This window comes from Scomber japonicus, chromosome 11 (assembly GCF_027409825.1).
Source record: "Scomber japonicus isolate fScoJap1 chromosome 11, fScoJap1.pri, whole genome shotgun sequence".
Lineage (NCBI taxonomy): Eukaryota > Metazoa > Chordata > Actinopteri > Scombriformes > Scombridae > Scomber > Scomber japonicus.
The window spans coordinates 18,149,950-18,170,912 of NC_070588.1; the positions used below are offsets into that span (position 1 = coordinate 18,149,950).

A 20,963-nucleotide genomic window follows, 5' to 3' on the forward strand; every position below is an offset into this window, starting at 1 on the left:
AGCATACAGTATCATGCTGTATTTAACATAGAGGCCCAGAAACCAACAAGCACTCTAATGTTTGAGTCTTCCTGGCCCCTAAATCTTCTGTTTGAGTTTGTTTGTTGTAATTTAATGGAATATGAATATATGTAGGGATAAGCACCATGTAAGATCAATATTATGTGGAATAAGAAAGGTATTTAAACCTGATGTTGACACAGAGCCGCTCCACATGACGTGACTTTCCGTTTCAAATGCCCAATAAAACTTGGAATTTATGTACGTAGTTTTCGCAAACTAAATGACTAACAGTTTTTAAAAAAGAGCATTTCTGGGGCACCTGTGTGTCTGGCACTGTAGAGCAGTTATCCACTTTTTGTGGTTGGTAATCCAGCCTAGGCTCAAATACAGTGCCTGTAAAAAGTATTGACCTCTCATTGGAAGCTTTCATGTTTCATTGACTTTTTTTGTTTTTTCAGTTTTTTTGGACACAACAAATCTGTGAAGTGAATTAAAAATACAAAAACGTGTTTGCATCAGCACCTTTCATGGGACACGTATGAGGTGTACCCTTGTGATAACTTCAAACACAAGACAGTGATGCCTTGGAAATGAATGCTACTTTTGATCAGTGATCACATTTAGTTACAGATATTTACAGATGAAGTGAAACTCCAGTAATGTGTATACTTATAGTTTATCCACTCCAGGAATCTAGGCCTGTGTGTATGTTTGAGTGCAGCTCAATGATTACTGGTGGTCATGTATTGGCCTGAGGGGAGCTGTGATGACCGTAATAATCTGTGAGTTACAAAAAAAATGACCCAACTTGACCACTTCCATGCACAGAGGCATAATTTGAATCCCACAATGGTTTATAATGTTTGTAGTAATAGTTCAGTAGTTCAAGATAGTTCAGGCAGTGTTTGACAAGTTGTAATTTTCAGAAAAATGTACAGTGACGCAGCTTTAAAATATTCTCCTGTGACATGACTTGAACTTCCTGGCATTTGTTTGTCATATCACCAAATCAAACCCCCGTGAACTCCTTTAACTTGAGGCCTGCATCAATAGAACTCAGTGTCACCCTGTTTCACACTGATGATGTCTGGGCATGTTCACTGGGGGCTTTGCTCTGCAGAGTGCCAGAAACTGTGTCAGAATCAAGCAGCTCTACAATGCTGTATGGGGAACAGTCCTCCAAACCCAGCTTCCCGCAGGCCCAGCCGCAGAAGCCTTTCTCCAGGTCTCTCACTACCTGCCACCACTCACTGAAGGCCCAGGACACCTGCACCACAGCTGAGTACAGGGCCAAAGACAGCGCCATGGGCATGATGAGCATGGGGTAGAAGATGATGAGGAAGGGGCATATCGTAATCTTATGCCAGAACGTCCGCTCCTCATTGTACACCAGGAAGACATTATACCAGGTGAGTGTGCCGTAGTAGAAGGAGGTGATGAAGGACAGGAGGAAAACCACAGGGAAACAGGAGATGCTCCACAGGACAACATGGGGTCCCTGGCACACGCCGAAGCCGCAGGGACGCTTATAGCCCTCCCCTGCCTCACACTCTGCATCAAGACGCTCCTTTGACCTGGCCAGATCTCTGAGTTCCTTCTCTGTCAAAGTGACGTGTATGTCCACCACCTGACCCTTCTTCTTGCCCCTGGTGATGGTGCCTGTCAGAGTCACGTAGCGGCTGTCTGGAGGAAGGTTCCAGCCTCCGCCTGTTCAGACATAATATGACACAAGACATTTAGGCAGGTGACAGAGTGTTGGAAGAAGTACTCAGATGTATGGGTTTTCATAGTGTCCTGATCAACGCAGGGCTCTTGCTTTTTCCTCTTTATTAATAGCACTGTGGTTGATATTGCTTAACTGGAAGAATGCTGCTCCTCCCACCCACACTCATCTTATCAGGAATATTATGCCTATGCCCTTTTTTTGGCGTGTGTGTGTGTGTGTGTGTGTGTGTATGACTTGTTCTCTGCTCTTTTTTTAGATTTACTTCTTGATTCTCTTTGTTGCTAAATTCAAATTTTTCTTATATTTCAACTCATATCATTTACAGTACATCTTATTTCTCTATTTGCTTGTACTGTGGATGTTTTAGACCAAATTCACCATTGTTCTTTGTTCATTTGATGTTGATGTGCATTCTAGGAAAACTCAATAAAAATTTCTTGAAAGAGAATTTCATTGTGTGTCTGTTATTATCACTTGTGTGTTTCAGTAATAATAACATGTGTCCTCATAACTTTAAAGGGATCTCTCACCTTCGCCTGTGGGTGTGCAGAGGAACTTAGCTCCTTCCTCAGTGCTCCTCTCTGCTCCCTCCTCACCACCCTGGTCCTCTCCCGGTGCCCTCTCTGTCTCAGAGCGGTACACAATAATGGACTCTGGGCGCGGGTCTTTCTTCTTCCTCCTCTTCCTCCTGATGGAAGGTCCCACTTCTCCATCGTCGACATGGTTCCCTGACATGTCTGATCGTAAGGAGGTCATCTGGGGGCTGCCATCTCCTTCAGTTTGAGGCTCCTCTACCTGAGCCATACTTTCACCTAACTGAGTAAACTCTGACACTGCTTCTTTTGATAGGTTATATATCTCCACTCATTGTGTTTTAAGTTCAAGCAAGAGTTCTGGTGATAAAAAAAGCACACACGTATAGAGAAATGTGCATTAGAAAAAGCCACAATGTCACAATAATTAACCAGACATAATAATCCTCTATGCACAGTGATCATGGCCTAGATTCTGCACCAGCAGCCTGTTTATTTATGTACTGGTGTAGACTAATAAAATCTACAAAATGTCACATTATCATGGTATGAAATAGCATGAAGCATCTGGACATAAGAAATCGCCCCAGATAAATCACAAATAAAGCTTGATACGTTTGACTAAATGGTGATGGGTTGGGGGGAGGGGGGGTCTCTGCTTTCCAAGCCAGTGACACTCGGTGGATGAGCTGCTATCTCACTGTTTGAACACAATCAGTCTATTTCTAATGCAAAAACGTCAGAGAAAAACTACACGATTGGATGACGGACTGTGGCCATTTTCCAAAAGAATGCATAGCGTGATAAGAGGAGATGAAGTCGACAATGAAACCCATTCTTCAGACAGCTGATCCCCTCCCATTTAAATCCCACCCATGTCCGCTCTTTTGTCTGGCAGCCAGCGGACAACATAGACTAAAAACTGGGATAGAAAGCTAATCTTACCTTGAACAGGTTGGAAGAGCACCGAGTAGATGGGTTTTATCGTATAACTATCAATAAGCACGTTTGCCTGGTACAGTGCAGCAGTCCCGGTGTTTTGGCCCATACAGATGCGCTACGCATAAAAAAGGTTTCCAGAATAGCACTAAGCCCGCCCCTCGCTGCCGTCATGTCCACAGGCGAGAACAGGATTACGTTTAAAAACAGCGCATCTGCCCCTGATCTGTCCCCATATATGTAGCTATAAAAAGACAGAAAATTATTTAACATAAATTCTAATGACTTATATAATAAAATGTATATACTTTTGTTTTAGATTTGATAAAATATGAATAGGTCTCCGATGATATGAACTCAATTTCCATAATGGTGTACAAATAGGCTATTATACGATATGTATCTTTATTGATCCCCCTCGAGAAAAATTCAAATAGACACGGCAGTAGCCTACAGTGGGAAGGCTGAAAGTGTACTAAAACTATATATATTGCAAATAAATCTTCACGTAGGCTAAATGGAGCACGCGTGGGCTTGGATAGTGTCACGGTACCTCATGCCAGACTTTTGACTTTTTTTCCATACAATCTTTATTTTATATTCCAAAATCTACATGAACTAATGCCCACATTTCCAAATGAGAGCTAAAACTTGGTTTATAAAGAAATGATCTCCATTATACATCATGTCAGTATCCATGAAAAACACTTGAACTTTCTTCAGTTCTAAAGTCTTTACAATGGCTCCCAGTCTGTAACGGGTGGAGGTGTTCTGCAGCACAGAACACCAGTGGGCAGTTTTAAATGGTCTTACAGTCTGCAAGGTAACTGAACAGGTATAGGCAGAATGTGTAGGGTAACAGGCAAGGCTCAGGACATGAAGTTGACCAAGCTGGAAGTTCTGGGTTCTCCTGACATTATCGAATCCGGAGGATGTCACACAGCCACAGGCAAACAGGAACAGGCGATACTCAAGGTCAGGGTCAGAAAGCTAGTGCGTTTACCCGGGGGGAAGACACGAGGAGAGGAGGTCCAAGGCAAGCAGCTGTTATGCTGCACACCACTGGAACAAGCTACCAACAGAACTGAAATCAGCACCAAATGTGAACGTTTCTCTTTTCATGTGCTTATGATTGAGCTCTTTTAAAGAACTTGACATTTCAATATTTCATTTGCACTGTATGTCCTTTTAATGATTTTAATGCAAATCATTATTTTATGCTGCACTTTCATATTGTATGCTCTATTTTAGTCTAGCTACTTTTTTAATTGTATGTTTCAAATATAATTATGCTTACCCTATAACAGTTACATGCATTAGAACATTAGAAAAGTAATCAAATGTAATAAGTTACATTACTTTGATTTAGTTACATGGCTTATTACACTTTAAATAGAGTAACTAATCTTTAACCCATTACATTTCTAAAGTAACCTGGATGTAAACAAGCTGACTCTTAAATTCGGAACCACAGTCAAACCAGCTCCCTTATGTTTCCAATGCGCAATTCATCCAATATTTACGGTAATAATGAAACCACACTGGTGAGTTACATTAATTAATTAATTAATCCTGCCTGGCTTCCTATGAAAGGAACTTTGTAATGAAAAATTACTCCAAAAATATGCAGCAAAAGTACTTGATAATACTTTCATGAATAGCACAGGGGGGTATTTAGTCAAACAGTAAAAGTTTCATTAACTACTTATTGAAGAAAGGGGTTTTTTTTACACATCAAAGTTAGGGAAAAAAGCCTTATCATCGCGTTTGGTGTGAACGCCCCTTTAATGGAGAGACCAGTGTGGTTTCATTATTACCGTAAATCATTGATGAATTGTGCACTCGAAACATAAGGGCGGCTGATTTGACCGCAGTACGGCAGACCGTTGGCAGTGAGAGGACAGAAACAATAAATACAATAAATATTAGGCTGCTGTGAAAATGAACCACCAATTATCACTCAGTAATATTGACAGCCTCCTTTTTCAGACAGGTGAGTTGAATCATGAGCGTTTATTTTAATAGTTGTCGTTTTGTTGCGATTCAACTTGTGTTTGTGTGTAACAATGCTAACCTGGAACTAGCTGCTTTTTGAACAACTGCTTTGATTTGTTTTGTTTTTTTGTATGTTTGTTTGTTGTTGTTGTTGTTGTTGTTTTGATATTTTGCAGTTCTCCAAACTCGTGAGCTTTCCCAACAGAAGAATGAAATCAACCAATGCATTAAAGGTGATTATATCTGAACAGTTATTCTTTTTAACCTAGCTTAGCAGTTAACCGCATACACAGTTAAACAGAGTGGGTTTAAGACTATTAAATGGTTCACATTTTTTGAAGTGTGTCTTAAAAAAGAGTCATATGCCCAAATGAACATTGAAACAGATTGCCATAATCATTCCTCCAGTTCATAGTGACCATTAGAAGATCCCTTCATAATGCATTAATAATACACAACATATGTGGGCCAAAATCTACAAACCTCCTTTTGTGCAACAATGTATTTAAGTTTATATGAAGCTAATATAAAGTTTCAGCCATCCAAATGAGTCAGATCAAGTAGATATTGATCAAGGTTATATTCTTTTTAGTGCCAGTGTCCCTCTTTTTGTTACTATTCTTCCACTACGAAGGGAAACACTGTCAGAGGAAACACAAAGAGGGAATTTGATGCTAAAAAGACTGTAACTGTTTTAATAGCCTGTATGAACAGAAGGAATGATTACAGTGGGGAAAACCTCTTTTAGTGTTCACATAGACTGACTGTTGTTTTAAGACAGACTTGAAATATGTGTTTGTGTGTGTCAACAGTGTACCGAGCTGACATCGCAGAGCGCAGGTCTTCCATTGAAACAGTCCACGGGAGTATCAAGAGACTTGAGGAAGAAATCCGGGCGAAGCAGAGCACTGGGAAGCACAACAAAGCAAATGCAAAGAGGTATGAAAAAAAGATGAGTAGGCAAAAACATTGCATTTAGTGTGGATATTTTCATTCACAGACTTCTGCTTGTCATTCATGTAACTTTAGCATGAAGACGACTAACAGCCTGCTTCTTCAGTATGAGCACACATTGAAAGCAGAACTGGAGAGTGCAAAAGCCAGCTACAACCGTGACATGTGGGTTCAGTTATCTTTGGTGTTAAATTATTGATTGATATTTTATTGTGTGCAAATAATAAACAAACCTGCATTGTTCTTCATTTGTAACCCAACAAGGGAAGTCTACGAAGAGAGGATTTCAAGCTACAGGAATATATTCCAGTCGCATAAAGAGTATTATTGCCAAAATCCTCAAGCTCAAAAACTCCTCATGCTGCAGGCTGAGAAAGAGGAAATCGAGTGTAGGATCAGGTCTTGTGATGGTCAAATAGCATTGAAACAGATGGAGCTTGAAAATCTCACTGGTAATAAACTTTTTATATCATCATAACTTATTTGAAATGTTTTACAGCTTTTTACTTTTAATTGAATTTTTTTGTCTGACCAGATCCACCAGTCAATTCTTCTTCCGCTGAGACGCTCCCAGACAGGTATCGTCAGTGGATCGTGTAGATAAAAAAGAATAATGACACATCGCCTCCAGAAAAGCTCCACTTTTACTCTGATTGAACTCATTTCCACTTCTAGTGTTTCAGGCCAGCAGCCCATAACCGAACCAAAGAAAGACTTAGACCCTCAGACAGAGGACGACTTTGACTCTTCCATTGACATCTCCTCTCTGCAGCTCAGCCAGTCTCAGGTACTTGGGTACAATCAGTGGAAAATTAACAGCTTTTAAAAGAAGATAAAATTGTCAAAATCATGAAATACAGAATGAAAACTACATTGAATATGATTCTGTTATGAACAGCCACCCCTATACATTTGCACAGATTTGGCAGGATGGTGATAAAGAAGCTGCAGAGGCAAATGCTGAAGAGGTTCATGATGAAAACGAGGCCCAGGATGCACCCGCCTGCGGTGTTTCCCAAGAAGAACCAACCAATGAGAAATACATGTGGTCATATCAACAACAGGGTGGTAAGTAGAGGGAAGTCTATTATGTTTGGATTTGGATTGTTTATTTTCCATCAAACCCCATTAGCAAAATATTTATGTCTTTAGAGCAAAGTCGGCCAGATGAGATCCTCGCTGAGGAGCAGGAACAGGGAACTGGACCAGGAAACCAGGTCTTGTCATCTACATTCAGTCTGAACCTAAAAGGCGCCAGTTTGCCAAATTTACCCAAAAACCTCTTCCCTCTTTTTTACTTATGCTGGTATCTAGTTTACAGTATTAGAAATATTTACTTCAGTTTAATTGTGTAAGTTTTGAGACTGATCTTTCATTAGTGGTTGAAAGTTCACAACCACGTCTTTTTCTAGAAATAATTTTAAGTTTCTGAGGATGATCATTCACTGAGAACTACTTCCTACCAAGATAAGACAGCCAATGAAAAAGCTCCAGAGCAACTAATGACAGTGTGTCTGTTTATTAATTTAATAGAACAATCTGGTGTCCCCGATTGTAACAAATAGTGTGCCAGTGTCATTATGGTCTACTGTAAATGCCTTTTTTAGAGGTTACCACATTCCTGTTAGACATGCATTATATACTCAAGCTGTTTTCTGCATAGGAAAAGCATCCCGCTGTATCAGAGGAAAAGGAGACAATAGAGGAAGAGATGGAGGAAAGAGTAGCTGTAAATGAAGAGCAGGTGCCAAGTGAAGAGGACAACGAGGGACATACTGCTTTTTCCCAAGAAATTCAGTCCTCCCCTGCAACAGTGAAAACGGTGCCTTCAACCCCAACATTCCCATTTAAGTAAGGTTTTATCTGAGTTGTCCAACACTGCGAATCATTGTCAAACCTGCTACTAACAACTAATGTATGTTTCAATGCGTTTATGTCAGCATTAGCCCTGGTAGTTCCCCACATCAAGGGACCTCAGATACCAAATCTCCAGCTTTCCTGTTTGCTCTGGACTCTGGTCCGAGCTTCTCTGGGTTTGGGTTCGATATGGGCTCGCCACAGGATGAGGTGAGGAATGAGCAAAATGAAAGTGACTTGAGAGAAATCACTGATTATTGGTTTTGGACTTACCTGAACCTTTGTTTGCAGGACCCACCTTTCCCCTTCACCAGCTCTTTCTTCAGTGAGAAGGTACTGTGTTTTTCCTCTAACATGACTTTTTTTATAAAGTGTGAACAAAACCAGACACACAAACAGACTCTGTTATATCTTTTCAGAAAACGACGGAATCAAAATCAAGCGGTAAATATCAACCCAAACCTATATTTTTATGATTTACATTACCTGCTTTAAACTACAGGTATGTATGTAAATTTGCAGGCCACAACTTCCTGTTTGACCAACCAGAGCAAAGTGAAGACTTTCAGTTTGCGTTTACCTCCAAAAGCCCTCAGACCACCAACAGAAGAAACAGCAGTGATGATTTTCCATTTTCATTCAACTTTTGAAAGTTAAGCAGAACATCTGAAATGGTGAATTACTTAAGTTTATAAGAGCTAGATTCATGATTTAGTTTCTATGGTTCTTCTAAAATATTCAAGTTTAGAGTATGTGGTTAATTATAAAGTGTGTATATATATATACACACACATACATATATATACATATATATAAAAACATCAGCAGTTCTAAAAATCTTTTTTTCAAGATGTGACTTTTCCAAAATACATTTCTTTTAGTTCTGTTAAGTGGTGGCTGTTCATTAATTAATATCATATTTTACTATTTATTCACACTAGAAAGAACACTCTTCTACCAGTATCATTGTTGAATATGTTTTATTGAAGCTATGGCATGAGTCTCAAGATAATATACAACAAATGTTTATATTCCCTTATAGATTTCCCTATTGTAAGTACATGAGATGTAAAGTTTGTTACATAGTGTAAGTAACTGCATATTGATATTTGTGAATAACTGTTTGCATTATTATTGACAGAAGTGGTGTTTCAGTCCTGCAGTCTTTAAAAAAATAGAAAATGCTCAGTCATACTCTGATATGTAGCTAATGAGAAGACTGATATACACAATTTGTTTATTTTAGGTTTGTGTTCAAATAAAGGCAAAAATCTACTTGCATGCCTTTTATGTATGTGATTGTGTATGCAATCCATTAATTTCACACCACATACAATATGATTTATAGAACACATTTTCATTAGTAAATTAATTAAATTATTGCTTCACTGTTCACCTAGTTGTCTTTCCATGGCAGTGATTTGACTCTAAGGTTTGCTTGCACTTTGGCACAAAAAATAGTAAACATTTTGAAAGTGTGTGTGGAAATTAAAAAAAGATGGACAGATAGTGGTTATTTAAAAAGTACAGAGAATAGAGTCAAGAGAAGAGAGCCTAGAACCCAGAGTCGATGCTGAGGGACCGGCGAGTCACATGTTCAATCTCTCCTGGGACGTATTCACAGAAGCTGGTTTGGTACTTGGCCAACATTTTCAGGATCTGGCGCAAGTCAAACCACCACTGGTCCTTGGACATCCGGTGCCTGCAAAAAACAGAATAAATATAGTCACACATTGTTTACACAGAATAAAAAATATGTTACATAAACATTGAGTTGTTATTGTGGCGCAGCTTACTCAAAGTCGGTTACAGCCTTCAGTTCAGTGACAGGCGTGAATGAGACCACCTTCCTGTTGAGGCCAAGCACACATGCTGTATCTGGTGAGTTGGCAAACACCCGACCTGATGGGGGAAAGCAGCGCAATTGTTACATAGTTGTTTTCATGTCATTTCTCAACATCAGCTATAACTTAAAAACTCCACCTTGACGGAAGTTTTCAGTCAGTTTCTCAGAGATCCACTGGACAGCCTTCACACCCAACTTGGTACCGAAATTTCTATCAAAGGGAGAAGGTGCTCCTCCCTAGAGCCAGAAAACACACACTGGATATAGATACCAGCAACACTCAAACATCTCTGTGTTATGTCACTCAATATTGACTGTTCCTAAACTGACTTGACAGAGTGGCTCATGGGTCCATACCTGCTGAAGGTGTCCCAACACGTTGACTCTACAGTCAAAAATGCCCTTTCCCTCAGATGAGTACAGCTTATGGATGAAGTCTGTAGTGTAGTGTTCATGGCATTTTTCATTCCTGTTATGACAAAGAATGCAATCAAGAAAGAAACAAGTTTGCCAGTATTTCACATATACAGCGTCATATGTTCCATATACAGTAACAGTAAAAAGTACCAACTCATTCAATGGTTCTATTTTTTTTACTATTTCCCACATTGTTGAGCATTACTGGAGACATCAAAACTATGAAATAACACATAGTCTAGTGTTAAACCAACCAAAACATCTAACATTTTAGATTCCTCAAAGTAGCCATCTTTTGCCTTGATGAAAGCTATGCACACTTCAGTTCATGACGTTGTCACATCCAACGGTTTTCTCATAAAGCTGGTTAAGATATTGCCAATAGTGTACAAAGCTGTTGTGAAGGCAAACAGTGACTACTTTAAGGAATATAAAATGTGAAAGATATTTAGTTTACTAAACTACTTGATTCTATTTGTGTTATTTGTTCTACAATGTTGAGAATGTGAAAATAAAGAAAAACCCTAGAATGAATTTTGTTTCCTTTGAGTGGTACAGTATATAAAATGATTTAATTTGTTTTGTCGAACTCAAATATTTAGATACACATTTGCACACCGTTTATCATGACAGCAGCAAAATCGGCTGCAACATAGGTGCACAGATGTAACACTTTTCTTTCCAGTGGCTGGCATGTGAAATTCTCTGAATGAATGTACCTCAGCACTAGACCTCGCTGGATGTCCTTCTTCATTTTTTCTTTTAAATGTTCCACATTGGTCTGTGTAAAGAGGTCAGATAATTAAAGATCAACCTGCAGAACATTACAGAGAAAAGATGAGTGACAGCTGGGTTTTCTTGTAAGTGGCCTTACCCTCAGGTCATGGATCTTGAAGGGGTTTTCAAAGATGTAGGCTGCATCAGCACCCACAGCTATACCAGTGCAGGTTGCCAGATAGCCACAATAACCACCCATAGTTTCCACCACAAACACACGTCTCTTGGTACCACTGGCTGACTGTTTAATCTTGTCACAACCCTGAGGAGGAAAATGCAGTGTGAAAAGGGCTGGCTGCCTCCATCATCATCTTCTCAGAGCAAACAGATAAAGTCAAAACACCATAAACACTCTGTCACCTTTGTTTTGAGCAAGCATACAGAGTTCAAAGTCTAGTTCAGTAACACAGCAGCCCATAATGAGATTTAATGTTTTCTGACGTGGTTCAGTCTCTATTTATGTTAATCCTACAACATCAAAGTCGCACTGTAAATTAGCCATCTGCTCAGCGTTACCTCCATGGCAGCATTGACAGCTGTGTCTGCTCCCAGGCTGAAGTCAGTTCCAGGGACGTTGTTGCTGATGGTAGCAGGGATGACACACATAGGGATGCAGAGCTCATCATAGCGATCCCGGGCTTCATACAGTTGCAGCACACCTTCGTACCCCTGTGGAAGTGACGCAGAGCTAAAATGAAGACCACTCTGATGTAAAATTTGACACAATGAATTAATTAATTTAAGGCTCTACCTCAAACCCCCCAACTACAAGGAGAGCTGAGATGTTGAATTTGGTGATGGTGTCTACAATCTTGTCCAATAATTTGTTTGGAAGAGTTCTGAAAAAGAAGATGCAACAGAAAATTAAAAAACATATATGTCAATGTACTCGTCACAGCCAGTCAAAACAGCTTCAGGTCATACAATTTCTTAAACATCCTAAGAGTTACAGACTACATACTGTTAACAGAAGGCCTATGTTTACCATGGCTGTCGGCCAGTGTATTCCGTCAGGTGGTTGAATATTTTCAGAAACTCCCTCCCGCCAACATCTTTCTAATGTCAAAACCAACGAACTTCTTATGCAAGCTTAAGCAATTCTTGACACAAACTGTCTGTTGCTCTTCACTGTGAACAACCACAGACATCACTGTGAAAACCTTCCAAGAGACAGTGACAATATGAGTTATCCCTGTTTTTAAACAATATCATGTCTCCTGCCTCTCTAGGACAGCCGATTTACACATCAGACAAACTGCATTATGTGAAGTCCATTCTTGCTGGTATGTGCAATGGAGGTTTAACAGAACATTTGTATAAATTGCATACTGGACCATTATTGGCTCCAAAATAGTTGACACATATAATATTTGCATATATACACATTTAACTGAGATTTCAGGTGAGCACAGGGAAACTCTTCAGTTTTCTGACATCAAACGTCCAGTTGCTTACCGTTTTGTCCCCAGCAGCGAGCCCCCTTGGCCCGTCCATCCGGCCACAGTGTGCCACTGCATCTCTGACAGCTGCAAAAAAGACAGATGTCAGTTAATTAATGTTTTCATTCAGGTTACCTGTTGCTGAAAAGAAGGCCTCACCGATCCATTGGCGAGCCCTTGAAAGCCATCGTTGACTGCGTAGACCTTGTGTCCGTGAGCCACTGCTAATCTCACAGCAGACCTCACTGCTGAATTCATGCCGGCAGCTGGAGCTCCAACATTCAGGATAGCCAGAGAGAAGTTGCTCTGAGGGAAGAGGAGTCAGACATAACTCAGCACTTTTGAATTTAACCTTTCTATTCTGGTACAAATGTAATATTTTCACACACACATGTGTGCACACGTGTGTGTGTGTGTGTTACTGGAAGACTCACCAGAGACTGAGCGGGCCTTTGCAAGGCAAGAAGCTTGTAGATATTCCAGTTGTTCTCAAAACTCCTGCAAGAAAGTCATTAGCTTTAGTTTAGTATTGTTTTTTTCACTTGCCAGAAAAAACTTTTAAAAATGATTGACAGATTGTACATCAACAATTTTGCATAATTAGATATAAAATATTAATTATAACTATTTAGTATACATGAGTATGTCTTCGCTCTCACCCTCCACGCAGTTTGATAGCCTCTTCAAACCTCTTCTCATTCATGGCCTTCTGCACCAACTTAGTCTGCAAATGATGGTGTGATCAATAAATGGAGCAAACCTCCCGCTGTTGGTGAGTATGTCCGTGAATATTAATCATAGCAGAGACAAGAGTGACTCACCATCTCCACACACTCCATGAGGGGAAGACGGACAGGCTTGTTACCTGACAGGCCGATGACACAGGCCGGGGTGTCCGGAGACGCCTCCATCAGGGCAACCACTGCCTCCACGCCTACCTTACTGCTCTGTTAAGCCCACATAGAAACAATACAAAAATAAAAAAGATTTTAACTACAATAAATCGTTACAGTGGTCTTATTGGTGTATAGTTTGCAGTTGATGTGATTAATTTCTAAAACCACCACATATTTTAAATGACAAAATACAGTTACTGATTATTGCTGAAACAGGTATGACATGATAACACACTCACCAGTATTCTGTCAAATGCTGAAGGAGTTCCTCCTCGCTGTACGTGTCCGAGCACAGTCACTCTGGTATCATAACCTAGCCTCTCTACCACCAGCTTCAGAGACACATGGAGACATTTCAGCATTTTGTAGGTTTGTCACAGATATACACAGCAGACTTGCACAAACAACTGAGACAAAATGTGTCTTTGACATTTTACTAACAAACAATAATCAGTCCTTCATATATACCTCGTAGGGGTATGACAAATAATCAATGAAGCAACATGTACATGATACAAATGATCAATACATTTTCTGTATTCTTCCTCTACCACATTTAAACACTTGACTTTTCAATCTTTTGCAATTTTATGACTGTTACACATTTCAAGATCATCACAAACTACCAATTAGTAGGCTAACAGAAATCATTCCCCGTCCTTCAGTCCTTAAACTTACATCTTTTACATAATTTGAAGTGATCGGCTTTCCATTTGTGTGGATGGCTCCTTCTGCAATAATTATGATGTTGAGTCTGGATCCTGTAGTGCGGCTCTGGAAGTAAACAGAACAAATAAGAGGTAGCACAGAAATATAAGTATCTAAATGCAAGCATAGAAGTGCATTCTTTATATCTGTCCTACTGAGCTGCAAAACAGATGTGTTCCAGTTGTTTAACAACAAATATGTATGCCTGAAGCTAACACTCGGACTAGGTTTTGTGTCCTACCCCCTCCAGACGGGCGCACATACGGTCTTCCCAGCCCTCCTCAGGAGGCGCCTCTGGAATAAAGAGCCACTCTGCCCCAGATGCCAGTGCTGACACCAGTGCCAGATACCTGGAATAATGTCACAATAATTTACGTTTAATTCAGTGGAAGTACAAGGAGACCAAAACAGGCTGGAGTATTACTCACCCACAGTGGCGCCCCATGACTTCCAGAACAAAGGTACGCTGGTGGCTGCAGGAGGAACACCAGTTATATTAAAACAGGCATATAAATCCTTTCAGGAACTATGTCAGCATATTAACAGCAGTAGTTTTCTCTACATTTGTCTGTTGTAGACATGTTGATTCTGCAAAGGAGCAAGTTTAGACAAGATCGCCAGCACTCTTGAATAGATGGATGCGTTCCTTTGTATGCCCTGTATTCCTTTTATACCTCCACACACTCTATAACTCAGAAAGACTTACTGAGCAGACAAATATTACTTTCATCAATGACGTCGTGAAAATCTGCCTCACTGTTCAACATCACATAGTGTCTGACCTTTGTGCAGTGGTCATGATGGCATCAATTATCTCCATGATGCGGTGCAGTGCAGAGTCTGCTCCGATGGTCATGTCAGTGCCACAGAAGTCATTGTCAATGGAGCCCACAAGACCCACGATGTTAAGGTGGTTATGCTGCTTTGCTAGAGAATCTGTGATCCTTCCTGAAAGTGGCACAAGGTTGTAAAAAATACTACAATACACACCAAACAAAGCTAAATAAATGACAATGACAACAGATATTTAGATGATAGACTTCTTTGACTGCTTATATACCCATGTGAATTTAATCACTGTTCGATTCAACTTAATTCAGTGTCTCCGATATCCAGATGTGATAGATTGATTTTATTAAAAAGCTGTTAAGTGTAATAAATTCATGAGGCAGTGCTATAAAAGTCACGTTATGTCATGAATGTCACAAGTATTTATGCTCTTGAACTTTGGAAAATGCTTCATAAACAGTTTTGTGTGTGTTTTATGTACATGTTCGCTGCATTAGCAGCAATGGAAAAATAATTTACATTCACTTTGTTTATTCAAAATGCATTTAACTTTTTTTAAATTAATTTAAAGAACAATTTAATTTACCTTATATGTTATTTTTGTTGTTAGTTTACCTGTTAAAAGGAAAATGTTAAAATGGAAATGCTATACATTACACTTACCTGCTAAATGTTGTTAAAGGAGGAAAATTAGAGTGGAGAACTGACAGTACATATTTCTGTACATCGCTGTATTCACGTTTGAAGAACTGTGTAACTTTACTTTTTGAACAATTATACTCTCAATGAAGCTGCCAGAGAGGAAGCCTTGTGTCCGAGCATCTTTATTGATATTTCTATTTTCAGGCATGACAATCACAGACATGCTTTTATAGATTTTTAGGAGCTGAACAACAAAAATAAACCTGAATGGAGTTTCCTTCCACATTGGGTTTAATAAAAAAATAGCTTAAATCATGTAAAGGGCTGGTTGACGACACTTCCTTGGAAGCAACTTACCTTTCTTTACGAGCTCATCCAGCAGACCGCTCCACTCGCTGCGAAAAATGTTGGCTCCAGTGAGGCTGCCGTCTCCACCGCACACACACAGGTTGGTAATGCCTCTTTTCACCAGGTTGAAGGCGGCAGATAGCCTGCCCTCACGGGTCGTGAAGGCCTTGCATCGAGCACTACCGATCACAGTTCCACCCTGCAGCAGAGACATCATAAACAAGTCAGAATCCAATTCAGGACTAACGGGACACTGTAATGCATTAAAAACCTCTCACAAAATCACGAACACTAATTTTTACGGTGTTGATGTTAATATTAGAAATATTAGATATCTAATTCCACTTTTTGCATGCTGTATGAAATGTCTACACCACATGCACACCTGTCTCCGTCTATTTTGCAGGGAATTTAATGCTTGCATCTTCGAGAAGGACAGACTGAAAATGACTGCACACTGATGTGTGTTAACGAGGCATTATCTCTGGATAGGAAAGTTGAAGTGCCTGCTGGCTAGCGAACACTAGCAGCAGATATCAGGCTGATGTTTTGTCATGGAACACAAACAAAAAAAGCAGCCAATCCATTAGTGAGCTGACTTTTCTGCTCTATCTGATAATTAAATGTGCTCTACTAAACTGAAACCTGTGTGGGTTGATCTGTATTTTATGCATTATGAAAGTGCAAGCACTTTTTTATGTTCCACTGTTTAAAAAACATGTAACAATCCTGCATTTTGCAGGCAAACAAAAATGTATTATAATCTACCCCGAGCTTAATAAAATAATATCATATTTCTGGCCATATCACGCAGCCCTATTGGCAAATAATTAAAAGAAATATGCTTCACAAAATTAGGTCTCTGTAAAGATTATTCAAATGAAACAGTCTGAAAGGGGAAGGTCGCTTTGATTGAACTGCTCAAAATTCATAAACATGAACCCTGCAAGACACACTGCTTTGTACAAAGGGATCATGATCAAAAATATTAAAAAAACAACACTGTGATAAAGGATCCAGACGTCTCTGGATGCAGGATACTACGATGTAAGTGAAACACCACAACAACAAAAACAGTTTACTTTAGAAGGAGAAGCACATGCCCTTCCACAAATTTTCTGCATAATTTCAAGACAAGTAATGCCAAATGTGCAGTGGGATTGTTATACTTTTCTCATGAATAGTGAAACTTGCTACTTCTTCTACACATAACGCTTAATGGTGACTACCAAACCACATGCAGCAAGGCCCCTTACCAGGTCATAACCAGTATTAGACAGACAGGGAGAGAAGAGATGAGAGGAGATGGGTGAAATAATAAAACTCCTATTAAAACCACAGAAAAGAAACAGAGTTAAAGGTTTAAGACCAGATAGAACAAAAACTCTAAAATCATAATACAGTTTTCACAGACCACATTTTGACATAACACATAACAAGTGTAATTATTAACATCAATGATGGCTGAGTTCCATTTAGCTGCTTCAGTTTCAGGGTCCTGGTGTTGTGCACGCTGACTTGCTGTCTTACTGGGACACGTGAATACAGCAGAGCCATCGTTAATGTGAATAGTAAGACCTGTGCTTTTCCTGCCATGACCAGTCAACATATCTGCTGGAAGAAAAAGGCTGTGCTACAATAAGTTTATCTCTGCTATCAGCAGCGAGAAATTACTTCATTTTATAACCTACCAGTTGGATAATGTTGGTCACACTGTGCCAATGTGCTAGTTTGATGTTATCTCCCCCGTCCACCAGGCCCTGGTAGCCCTATAAAGTGAATTACAGATTATGAAAATGTTAAAAGCATGCATGCATCCACATGTCCAACTCGTATTACATGGGCTAATCCCACTCAACCACATAACACTCGGTTTATATGTTCAATGTAAACATGATGAAGCAGTTCTTTACCTCATAAATAAGGTAGACCTTGGCCCCCACATAGATGCCCATTCGAGTCACAGCTCGCACAGCAGCATTCATCCCTGAAGGACAAGCAAACACATAGATTAGATTCTGGCCTGTGTAGCTGCAACCAACGCTTACTTTCATCAGGAAGATTCATTTAGGGTCAGAGGTTCATGGTGATGTCTTCAAATGTCTTGTATTGTCTGACAAACAGTCCCTTATCCAAAAGATATTCTATTCTTATCAAACAGAGAAAAACAGATAATCATCAATTACCGTTACTGATTAATCATTTTGTCTATAAAGACATTAAAGAGATCCAAAGAGATTAAGTTTTCTATCATGTACAACACAGAAAAGCTCCAAATCCTCACATGTGAGGAGATGCAACCAGCAAAGTTGTTATTAATGATTAACTGATTAATAAAATTGTAACATTAATTTTCTGGCAGTCAACTGAACAACTAATCGACTAATTTTTCAGCTCTACAGGTCTGCAGGTCAAATAATTTCACCAAAGTAAGTACTATACTTTAGTACAATTTTGAGGTACTTGATGCAACATATTCCACTCCACTACATTTCAGAGGGAAAAAATGTACTTTCTACTCCACTACATTTATTTGACAGCTTCAGTAACTTTTCAGATGAAGATTTGACACAATGGATATTATAACAAGCTTTTAAAATACAATTCATTGTTGAAGATAAAATCTGTCAATCAGTCTATTGACATCTTACAAAAGGCAGTGTGTAGTAACAGAGTATATTTACATAGCTGTAATGGTACTTTTACTTAGGTAAAAGATCTGAATACGTTTACCACCATTGCATTTGCACTATTGCGCCATCGCCCTGCATTAGGAAATCAATGGTGGCATGGTGGAAGTGACTTAATTACTGGGCAAAGGTGTCATCTGCTGTGTGGAAACTCTTATCACAGTCCAGACTCTTAAACATATTTCAGTGTTTCTGTTTAATTCATGCAGCCCTTACATAAACATTGACGTTTGTGAGATTTGTATGAGTTAGACTAGAACATGCTCATTATATTGGATTACTGTGCAGACAATATGTTATCATCTGAAGGTTAAACAGCTATCTTATCCAACTATCAAACAGCTGACAATCTTCAGTCCAAACAGTTGTGTTTGTGCTAACATTTATGGCAGATACCTATCTTAATATCTATATCTGTACTTGAAGGCTACTAACTATATTATAAAGTCAACTTTTAAGCTGTTTTTGAGTCACCTTGTGCATCTCCACCACTGGTCAGGACTGCTAAGGCTCGACCAGCCCCTGTCATCTTCAGCTTCTCCAGATCCATCGACGACATTTTGACCCCGGTCGTCACCTAGCAACAACGAAACGGGGAGAATATATGAAGTCCGTTAACAAGTTGCAGAAAGTGGCTCGTTTCGTGAATCCAGTTTGACCCAAAGGTCGCTTCCTTGTTGGCAGAGAGGGGTGAACAGCATGTAGACGCCCCCAGTGACACTTCTTCGGGGTTTTTGACTCCTCCCAGTCCGCAGGAGCGCTCCGGGAGAACAAGGAGCGTGTTATTTCCTGTTCCTGCTCAAGAAATATGTAAACACACAAGGGAGGGGGCTTAGGACAATTCTAAAGGCCTGTGACTGACAGGGAACCTGAAAAATATTAGAACAATTGTTTTATTAATCTATCATCATTAATCATAGACAATAATATAGTATTTTATAAAACTTAAACAAACGGTTTATTTTTCTTGTTTTTGGAAAAACATTAACCATCCAAAGCCTCTGTATTGCTCAAACACCCCCCTCCGTTCACATAAAATGGTTCAGTCCTGTCTCCAAACCAGGCGCGGCACTTTTTGGCAGTGAATTGTGCGTGAGGAGGAGTTGCGGCATGATTATTGTAGTAGGCTATGTCAACATGAAATAAAATCAGTTCCAACAACGAAAAAGAAAGACAAGAGATAGAACTGAAAGAATGACAATATATATCCCAATTTTTCATTAAAAAAAAAAAAAAAGCTACTCCATGTGTTGTGAAAATTGACCTCTTAGTTAAGATTTCGTCCATAATGAAACAGCCTGATGTTACTTGCTCCCCTAACATTAGTTACTGATATCTAGAAAAACATCTAGAAAAACAGTGTTTGCATTTCACTCCTCTTTAAGGTGACATTTATTCAATGCAGGTAAACTTTTAGCAAGCTTTTCAAAGTAAATCAATTGTCCCTGCTCCTGGTGCCTGTCCCCCTATAATAAATAATCTGCCCTACTCCCAACTGAAGAAGGAGGAGAGCAGCATTGTGTTGAATGGCATGTCACTAAGCATACCTGAAAAAAGGGTCTGTGGGCATTTTTTGTATTATTATTATGATTTTTTATTTATTTATCTTATTCATTAATGTTAAGAGAACTTTCCCTTTCAAGATTACATTTAGACTGTATAAGACAGTCTAAAGCACATTACTTATAGAGGGTATCATCTTATATCAAATAGTGAATTACACTGCATGCTGAATGTCTGCACAGTATTATATTTTCTGAATGTTTGCTGAATGTCAGCAAATATAATACATTTAATTTTGGACTACACAAGAGTTGCAAGACTGCACAGGTAGAGTATTTTAAAGCTTTTAATGGGTCGGTCGAGTTCTGGAGGTGTAGTTACAGCAATTGTGCCTGGTGGTGGGGCCCAGTGTGATATCTTTTCATGGGGCCAGAAATCCCTGGCAGTGCCGCTGCTCATAGCACTGGAGTTACAGCCAGGTAACTTGTCTGAAACTGTAATTTCACATTAATTTAAAGATATTTTAACATTTTACAGAACCTGTTAAACACTATCAGCCTTTCATTGTTAATGGTTAGCAAATGTATCTTTAATCACACGTTAATCAATGTAGTAAAACAACTAACCTTGTATCTGTGGTAGTTTTTGCTGATTCAGCCTAATATCCTTCCTCAGACATGTTGCCTCTTTTCTATTGTTTGCACACTGACTTAAGAGTCTACTTCTTGTAAATGTAGGATAAATACATAAATTAACACTGCTTGTATTCTTCTGGGAATCTAACAGTGTTACTGTGAAAAATATGACATGAATTGTAGCTTGTAAATAAAGAAATATAACATCATATTAACATCCAGGTTAGCAGTGAGTCAACTGAAGTCAGTGTCTGGATCTACTACCC

General features: G+C 39.3%; 2 protein-coding genes across 2 annotated transcripts; both read right to left on the reverse strand.

Annotated features, from left to right (window-relative positions):
* Positions 1-1,050: 1,050 nt before the first annotated feature.
* tmem169b (transmembrane protein 169b) lies at positions 1,051-2,533 on the reverse strand. Its single transcript, XM_053329194.1, has 2 exons — positions 2,260-2,533; positions 1,051-1,710 (listed from the first exon to the last, which is right to left on the reverse strand). The coding sequence occupies exons 1-2, from the start codon at positions 2,531-2,533 to the stop codon at positions 1,076-1,078; spliced, it is 909 nt and encodes a 302-aa protein (XP_053185169.1). The 3' UTR covers positions 1,051-1,075.
* Positions 2,534-8,976: 6,443 nt separating this feature from the next.
* pfkla (phosphofructokinase, liver a) lies at positions 8,977-19,305 on the reverse strand. Its single transcript, XM_053329187.1, has 22 exons — positions 19,034-19,305; positions 17,783-17,856; positions 17,561-17,638; positions 15,879-16,068; positions 14,873-15,038; positions 14,519-14,563; positions 14,332-14,440; positions 14,061-14,156; positions 13,622-13,714; positions 13,308-13,433; positions 13,146-13,210; positions 12,921-12,984; positions 12,646-12,792; positions 12,503-12,573; positions 11,799-11,886; positions 11,564-11,716; positions 11,145-11,309; positions 10,990-11,051; positions 10,211-10,322; positions 9,991-10,090; positions 9,804-9,909; positions 8,977-9,709 (listed from the first exon to the last, which is right to left on the reverse strand). Exons 1-22 carry the CDS (start codon positions 19,116-19,118, stop codon positions 9,562-9,564), a joined length of 2,343 nt encoding a protein of 780 aa, XP_053185162.1. The 5' UTR covers positions 19,119-19,305; the 3' UTR covers positions 8,977-9,561.
* Positions 19,306-20,963: the final 1,658 nt, after the last annotated feature.

Excerpts from the sequence above, each read along its gene's own strand:
- pfkla (XM_053329187.1), bottom strand. The coding sequence starts at position 19,118 with ATGTCGTCGATGGATCTGGAGAAGCTGAAGATGACAGGGGCTGGTCGA. Across the intron at positions 13,715-14,060 it reads CTTCAAATTATGTAAAAGAT|CTGGTGGTAGAGAGGCTAGG; the intron begins GTAAGTTTAAGG and ends GTGTCTCTGAAG. Across the intron at positions 12,985-13,145 it reads GCTATCAAACTGCGTGGAGG|GAGTTTTGAGAACAACTGGA; the intron begins GTGAGAGCGAAG and ends ACTTTCTTGCAG.
- tmem169b (XM_053329194.1), bottom strand. The coding sequence starts at position 2,533 with ATGGCTCAGGTAGAGGAGCCTCAAACTGAAGGAGATGGCAGCCCCCAG. Across the intron at positions 1,711-2,259 it reads CTGCACACCCACAGGCGAAG|GCGGAGGCTGGAACCTTCCT; the intron begins GTGAGAGATCCC and ends ATGTCTGAACAG.